Source organism: Bombina bombina, chromosome 3, assembly GCF_027579735.1.
Source record: "Bombina bombina isolate aBomBom1 chromosome 3, aBomBom1.pri, whole genome shotgun sequence".
Taxonomy (NCBI): Eukaryota; Metazoa; Chordata; class Amphibia; order Anura; family Bombinatoridae; genus Bombina; species Bombina bombina.
Window position 1 is genome coordinate 621,805,295 of NC_069501.1, and position 8,608 is coordinate 621,813,902.

General features: G+C 37.3%; 1 protein-coding gene across 1 annotated transcript in view; it reads right to left on the reverse strand.

Moving 5' to 3' along the window:
- DCDC2B (doublecortin domain containing 2B) overlaps window positions 1-7,595 on the reverse strand; it is a 51,045-nt gene extending 43,450 nt beyond the window's left edge. Inside the window, 4 exon segments of the mRNA XM_053705394.1 lie at window positions 2,239-2,370; window positions 2,732-2,808; window positions 6,763-6,814; window positions 7,315-7,595. Of these exon segments, the coding sequence (XP_053561369.1) occupies window positions 2,239-2,370; window positions 2,732-2,808; window positions 6,763-6,814; window positions 7,315-7,595 (542 nt within the window).
- Window positions 7,596-8,608: the final 1,013 nt, after the last annotated feature.

An 8,608-nucleotide genomic window follows, 5' to 3' on the forward strand; every position in this document is an offset into this window, starting at 1 on the left:
TTCTATTAATGACACTTTCAGTTGTATTATGTGGCGTGCTTGTTTACTGTACAGATTGGCAGCTTGAGCAACACTGTTTGGGTTTTTGTATTGTGAAAAGCCCTTTAAATTATTTTATTTGGCAAGCTTTTTCTGTGGGGCGCACTTCTGGTCCGTCAGTACTTTCTGCTGCTTGTCAGCACGCAGTGTGTCAGGCTGGGGGTGCACTCTTGCAGATACAACATGGTGGTGATGCGCTATGAAGAGAGCGGAGGCGTGCTATTCACACCTATGTGCTCCGGAGTTTTGGCAGCTCACCACAAGTGCTTAGAAACTGCTGCAGCTCTTCTGTCTCTCAGTCTTACAGTTGCTGTACGAGCTTCCCATATCGATAAACTGGTGAAAGTGGGTGAGTACCCTAATCTTCAGATGCTGAAGGGGTCCCAAATATTATATTTCATTGTTTTATTCTAACTCAGGCTTAGTTTGACTCGTATAGCTGAGGTGTCCACACACTGCTAAGGGGCATTTATACACTTATATACTGATATGGTGGTGTTTGTTATTACTCAATACTCAATTACTATAGCTTTCTATTACATTGCTCCTCACGTTATATTTGCATCTTGAACTTTTCTCCCATTTCCATAATAAATTTCTATATTTCGCGTTATACTCGGGTGGCGCTATACTCTAGTATCTACGGTATCACACCTACTAGACCCAAAATTGAAAGCTGTTGACATTCTTGCAATTTTTCTGCTTGATTACAACAGTGATCTATATGTAAGAATAACAGTCTAAGTACAAATCACTACAGCTCAAATAATCACAGGAAAGAATCTTGACCACATATCAGAACTGATTACACTGGCTACTCATACAATAGCATGAAATATTCAAGCTGCTCTTGATGATCCACAGAGCCTTCAACAACAGTCATACCAGGTCATCACATATACACACGATTACCCAGCATAAAAAACAGCTCTAGATACATCTTTCTTAATACTTCCCTTTATGAGCTGTTCTGTCTTCTTGTTCCTTCTTTTGTATTTGAACATTGATTTTTGCCTCAGTACACTCTTTTCCTCCAAGCCTATAGAACCATTGCTTTTCCTGTTTAATCCTCTATATAAGCACACACACAGATACTTTAAGTAAAAATAAATATTGATATGAAATGATTGAAGCAAAAGTATGTGGATTCTCTGATTCAGGATTTTATTTCAGATGCCTAAAAGGGTTAACATATGATATTGGCAGCGTGCATTGATATTTATCCCCTATTAAGTTCACTTTCGTTAGTCAAAAGAGTGCAGCAATAAACTTTATTGGTTTACAACATAAATTACTAAATTGTATAGCATTTTATTTAAATTTGTTATTGTCAAGAACAACTGATTGCTTCTAATAGAATTTCTGGTAAACACAATTTAAAGAACCAGTAAAGTAAAAATTAAAGGAACAGTCTAGTCAAAATTAAGCTTTCATGATTCAGATAGGGCATGCAATTTAAACAACTTTTCAAATTACTTTTATCATCAAATTTGCTTTGTTCTCTTGGTATTCTTTGTTGAAAGTGTAACCTAAGTAGGCTCATATGCTAATTTCTAAGCCCTTTAAGGCCGCCTCTTATCTCACTGCATTTTGACAGTTTTCCACAGCTAGAAAGCGCTAGTTCATGTGTGCCAAAGATAACATTGTGCTCAATCCTGTGGACTTATTTATGAGTTAGCACTGATTGGCTATAATGCAGGTCTGTCAAAAGAACTGAGATAAGGGGGCAGTCTGCAGAGGCTTAGATACAAGGGAATCACAGAGGTAAAAAGTATATTAATATAACTGTGTTGGTTATGCAAAACTGGGGAATGGGTAATAAAGGGATTATCTATCTTTTTTAAACAAACATTTTCAAGTAGAATGTCCTTTTAAACCTTCATGATCGAGGTAGAGTAGGCGAATGTTCCAAGTTATTTCTATTATCAAAATTTGCTTTGTGCTATTGGTAACCTTTTTTGATTTTGTGTCAGCAGTGTTTGGTACAATTTTAAACACTGCTGCCATATAATGATAAACATACGTGCATGTTCCTGAGCTCATATATGCCTACAAAGCTTTTACTCATTGAGAATGATAGCAAGAGAATAAAATGTTTCATAACATTAAAAAAATGTGCCAAGGGCAAGAGTACAAAAAACACATTCTAACTCAGTATTGCTTAGATACCCATTGTTTATTTATTGGCCTAGTACTTACTTCCTGACAGCTCCACTGTACAAACTGGCCTTCTGGGTTAACAAACTCAGGACAAGTTCCCACTCCCTCAGAATACTTGGGGGCAGAAGAACTCGAAATGGAGGAGTCATTAGGTCACCATTACGGAATACACTGAAGCAGAGAGAAATATAAGAGATTGTAACATGTGAAAAAGATGTGGACAGCTGTGAAGAGAAATGAGGAAGAAAAATGTAGATGCCATGTAGAGAGGGTGATGTAGATATGAAAGGAGACAAGAGGAAACAAAAAGAGACAAACATTTCTAAAAAAAATCTTAACTAGTTAGAGCCGTCTTATTTACCATGCAGTGTTACATCAGCAGTACAAACAAATGACTGTCACACTTTAAATCATATAGCACCTTCTAGTCTATCTTCTTTCATTTTATTCTCTTTCTGATCATCAGACTGATCTCCCATTTACACTTTCATTCTTTCTGGTTCCCCTTCCAAAACAAAATGACTGTACTCACTGAATTATACATGGTAGATGGGTGTCAGTCTTCCAGCGATTGGAGAAGCCAGTTTTGCGTAAGGCTGGCTGTTCGGTCTAAGAAAACAAAGATAATATTTCATTGTTCTCAGCATAGGTCACTTGTCTCTTATAATTTCGTCAACAAAATATAACATGAAAGGCTGTGATCAAGATGAAACTGTTAATGACACTGATCTAAATTGAATAAAACTCTCTGGTTGAAGAGAATATAAATAAAACAACAAAACTGTTATAGCAATGTAATTCAATTTATATTCACTGCTAGTTTTGTATACTATTATTTTTCAATAGTTTTGTAAAAATGTGTCTATTTTGAGATCATTTTGCAATCACTGAGACATATCAAGGAGTTCTACAGGGGTAAAGGTTTTTATGAGTATTCAGAGCTGAAAAAACCCCACAAATTTTTCATTTGTATCCCATGCTATAGAAAATATAAAGTGTAAATTGTAGATGTAATCAAATTTACATTCTGAAAAAAATGAACTAGACTGAGCACAATAGGGGGAGAGACGTTTGTCAAATATTTTAATCTTAAATGTTAATAATGTTGTTTAAGATATTGTTTGTTATCTTATTTTCATAATTACATTGAAGGTCATTTTATAGTAATATGAAATTCAGTTGCTACAGGCAAAATAGCAGAACCTCCCAGGAAAACTCTTATTAGGGATATAAAGAGAAGATTATGGACAATGCAACTTTTATTCCAGTGTTAAGTTGTTACGCTATATCTATCACATAGTGCAGAATTATATAACATTATATTAGCCAAACTTTATAAAACCTAATATACCCTTTTCATTTTTTTTTAAAAACGGCTGTTTGAGCGGGTCTGAGCGGGTCTGTTTGTTTCACACAACGCATCGGGCCAGCTGTATAGTCACAGCCCGGCCCGACCGCGCCATAACACTAAGTGCAGCTCGCTCCTGCTCTGTCTGACAGCAGGAGCGAGCTGCACTGTGTATAATGGCGCGGTCGGGCCGGGCTGCGACTATACAGCTGGCCCGATGCGTTGTGTGAAACAAACAGACCCGCTCAGAAGAGCACAGAGAGCGGGTCCGTAAAACAGCCGTTTTTTTTAAAAAAATTAAAAGGGTATATTAGGTTTTATAAAGTTTGGCTAATATAATGTTATATAATTCTGCACTATGTGATAGATATAGCGTAACAACTTAACACTGGAATAAAAGTTGCATTGTCCATAATCTTCTCTTTATATCCCTAATAAGAGTTTTCCTGGGAGGTTCTGCTATTTTGCCTGTAGCAACTGAATTTCATATTACTATAAAATGACCTTCAATGTAATTATCAAAATAAGATAACAAACAATATCTTAAACAACATTATTAACTTAATAATGTGCAGAATTATAACATTATTTTTAAGGTTTACTGACACTTTAAGGTCGGCCTGAAACTTAAGTTAAGAAGCAGCAGTCGTAAGACCGCTCTGCCCCTTAACTTGTCCACCACGAACGGGATGATTGACACCCCCTGCTAGCGGACGATTGGCCGCAAATGTGCATGGGGCAGCATTGAACAAGCATTTCACAAGAAATGCTTGTGCAATGTTAAATGACGACAGCGTATGCCGTCTGCATTTAGCGATGTCGGGCGGTCATGATTCACTGCAGCTAATCATGTCCGCCCGGCATTTGATAAATTGACCCCCAAGTATGAAATGTATACAAGCTGCTGACTACTTGTCATCGAACTGCATTATTCTCTTCATCAATGTGAAATGTAGCAAACATGCCATCAAAAGCTATATAACTTTGAATTACATTATTTTTATAGGGCCATTATTGTACAAACATGACATGCTTTAATCACTAGTGACTCTGCAACTCTAGGATTGCAAGTGCTTACATTACATGCTCTAACGATTTACAGCATTTAATGTTTGCACTATAATGGCCTTTTAATGAAGCTCACAAAGGACCAAACTGACCCATCTGATCTCACAAAAACAACTTGTCTAAAACAATGCAGTAAATCCAGACAAAAGTGAGTGAGTGAACAAGTGTGTCTGTGTATATACACATGCAGAAAGATAAGCTGTCTGCCAGGAACAAACAACAGTTCAGTGGCTTGTTCTATGGCCTGGTTACCACCTAGGGAAGACCAACTTAAAACACAAGCTGTGGACTTCATCAACTAGTAAGTGTGTTGGCAAGGTGTATGAAATCCAAAGGGGCTGTGATAGCAGGAATAGGAGAAGCCTTCAAAGTGGTGCATAATAATCTTTCACCTGTCATGTTCGCTAGCTGACACCCCCGCTAGCTCTCGGTGTTTCTCAACCGAGGTCCTTAAGTACCCCCAACAAGCCAGGTATTCATTATAGCTGAACCAGTGTACACGAGAAGTAATCAGCTGAGCAGTAACACCATGGTTACTAACTTGCTCTCACCCATCAGCTGATTATCTTACCTGCGCACTAGTTCAGCTATAATGAAAACTGGGGGTACTTGAGAAACAATGTTTTAGACTAATTGTGTTTTTCACAGAGGAGAACTTTCCTGTAGTATATCAGTCTAATCCCACCTAACAAGGTCAGTCCAGCACCAGAATACCAGGCAATTCTCCTCTGAACAAGAGAAATGACAACCCCTGACAATCGTTTTTGCCTCCTTTGGGCCTCATCAGTGAGGTGCAGCCATATCCCTCTAAATACATTGGGCAAGAAGTCCATGTCTAATGTTTCTTGTTCAGAGAGGAATTGCCTGGTATTTTGGCTCTGGATTGACCTTAATAGGCAGTATCAGACTGATATACTTCCGGAATGTTCTACTCTGTGAAAAGCATTGCTGATCAAAAAAAAAAAAAAAGCTGCAACCAGGTGGCAAATCGCCATAAGTTAACTAGGGAGAGAGTGAGAGAGAAAATCAGCGTTTCTCAACTTCAGTCCTCAGTACCCTTAACAGGCCAGAATTTCATAATATCTTAACTAGAGCACAGGTGAAATAATCATCTGAAGGGTGAGAGCAGGTTAGTAACCATGGTTACTGATTAGCTGATTATTTCACCTGTGCTCTAGTTAAGCTATAATGAATATCTGGCCTGTTAAGGGTCCTGAGGACTGGAGTTGAGAAACACTGATATAGATAAAATATCACATATGTATTATATATTATGTACAGTAAATATTAAACCTTTTTCAGGTGCTTATAACTTTGGATTGTAGGAACATTTTTTTTTTTTTGGCAGTTTTCTAGGTACCCTCAGAGATTATGTATGGTTAAAAAATATAAATTGGTTCATATTTATTAAGTGTTTACAAGAAATAATAGATATTTCCTTTTTCTTAACACTGCACCCAAAATAGGCGTTTGCCTGGGAGCTCCACACCTTGATACTGATTTAGTATGCAGAGGAACAAAATAAGAGTAAGAGGGGGTGGAGGACTCTTTTGTAGCATTATAGGTGGTCATTATAGGGACAGTAAAGTCATAATTAGACATTCATGATTCAGATAGAGCATAACATTTTAAACAACTTTCCAATGTACTTCTATAATTTAATTAGCTTCCTTCTCGTGTTATCCTTTGCTGAAAGGTTTATTCATCTAAACTCAGGAACAGCAAAGAACCTAGGTTCTAGCTGCTGATTGGTGGCTGCATATATATTCCGATTGTCATTGGCTCATCCATGTGTTGAGTTAGAAACCAGTAGTGCATTGCTGCTCCTTCAACAAATGATACCAAGAGAATGAAGCAAATTTGATAATAGAAGTAAACTGGAAAGTTGTTTAAAATATTATGTTCTACCTAAATCATGAAAGAAAAATTTGGGGTTTCATGTCCCTTTAATGGTGATGATAAGGTAAAGAAAACTTAATAATTGACACAATTTACCTTAGAATTTTAGCAATCTTCTGTAGCAAAATGTTTGTAAGAAGTTGTTTTTTTTCCTACCTTTAAATGTATACAAGGCTAGGGGGAGACAAAGTAAATAGTTGCAAATGCCTATGTGTGTGTATGGAAATATACATGCTTCATTTACTCACAGACTGGTTATCCCCAATTTTTGAAGCAGGTTTCATGCCAGTGCGTAGATAGCTGTTAAAATGCAGTGGGGGGAAAAAATGGAAAATATCTTAGTGGTTTATTTGTGAGGTATACGTTTGCAACTGTCCAGATTTACCCCCCCTTGTAACAAATCTGCATATCACACATACATACCCACATTAGTGTCATATTACTTAAATATTTTCTATCATGCATATGAAAACATTAAAAACATTTTTTCTTCAAATAATAAAAGCGGTTTAAATTTACAGTGAAACTACCAGAAAGTGCATGATTGTGTACAACTGCGTCCAGGGACTTTACTGCTCACCGATTGACAGAAACAGCTCCAACAAAAAAAATTGTTTATTCAGCACATGAATGTCCAAAAACAAAGCAGTACACATTTTGAAACAGTCTCTTTTAGAAAGAAGATATATATATATATATTTTTTTGAGTATTATGTCCCTTTAACATGAGGTACAAATATATATATATATATATATAAATAAAATTGAATTTAAAACATACAGTATAACTCTATACTTACTCAAGCTTCCTGAACTTCTCAGACCCTGCTGCAACATATTGTCTCTTATTAAGTAGATCCCCAAGGCTGGTGACTCGGTGACCATTGCATGGAGTATAGATGCTACGCACAGCAACAGGAGCCTGGACGGAGTTGGTGACTTCATTTAGGAAAGCTTCAAATGTCTGAAACTGTTTGTCATTCACCACCATCTTGCGCCCCGAGTGGAATGGGTCCCCATTTCTGAACACAATTACATTTCTTGCTTGGGGAGCCAACTGCACTCCTGGAGGAGAACTCATTGTTGGAAAATTATTGGGTTATTCTCTCAACAACAACAAAAAATGGAGAAAGTAAGTGACAAAACTGCACCTCTATGTAGAAAAGTCCTCTCAAAGGCATAGCACAGCAACTCAGATTACATTTATAGCACCATAGTAAAAATACTCAGCAATGTTTGCTACACAAAACGTTCTACTCCCTCTATCACACACACAAACAGCTATGCTTCCTGTCAGTTGCAAGGACTCTTTCCAGTTGCCTAGTGACAATCAACAGTAGCTACAGTGTGTAAAGGGGCAGTGCTCTATTGCAAAACACATGCTAGCTCACCTTACAGAGATTGACACCAATATACATAAAAGAGTTACACAAAGATTGAGATGTGAATTGAATGTCAAACACACAAACAGCAGCCCCACTGTGGGCTAGATTATGAGTGGAGCGAAATATCGCGCTTACCGAGAGCAATATTTGCACTCCACTCAGTAATTCCAGTGTACGGAAATGTGCGTTGGTATTACAGCTGCGGCGCAATTGCCAGGAAGTTAATCGCTCATGAGAGCACACTTCTATAGGCTTCAAAGGGAGCCTCATTTTCATGCTGGCAGCCACAGCAAACTACCTAGCACAGCAGGCAAATCGTGCAAATATATACAGTATATATATATATATACACACACACACACTTGTATACATATATATGTATGTGTTTATATGTGTATAATATATACACACATTTAAACACATAAGTATAAGCATATTCAAATATAATTTTAGTGAAAACACAATCCCCCATTGACCTCCATGTAAAGGCACCCCACCCCCATCCCCTCACTTTAACCCTTTATAACGGCTTTATGTAGTTTATAAAATAAAAAATGCTCATATTTACTTAAAAGAACTATCCTCTATTTTGGTGGCAACTTTTTATAGTCAACCAAAAGGTCTGATCTCTGGTTAATTGCACTTAGCACAAAGTAAAACCGCAAGCTTGCGGTACCATTAACCAGCCACCTATAATGGCTGGTTATTT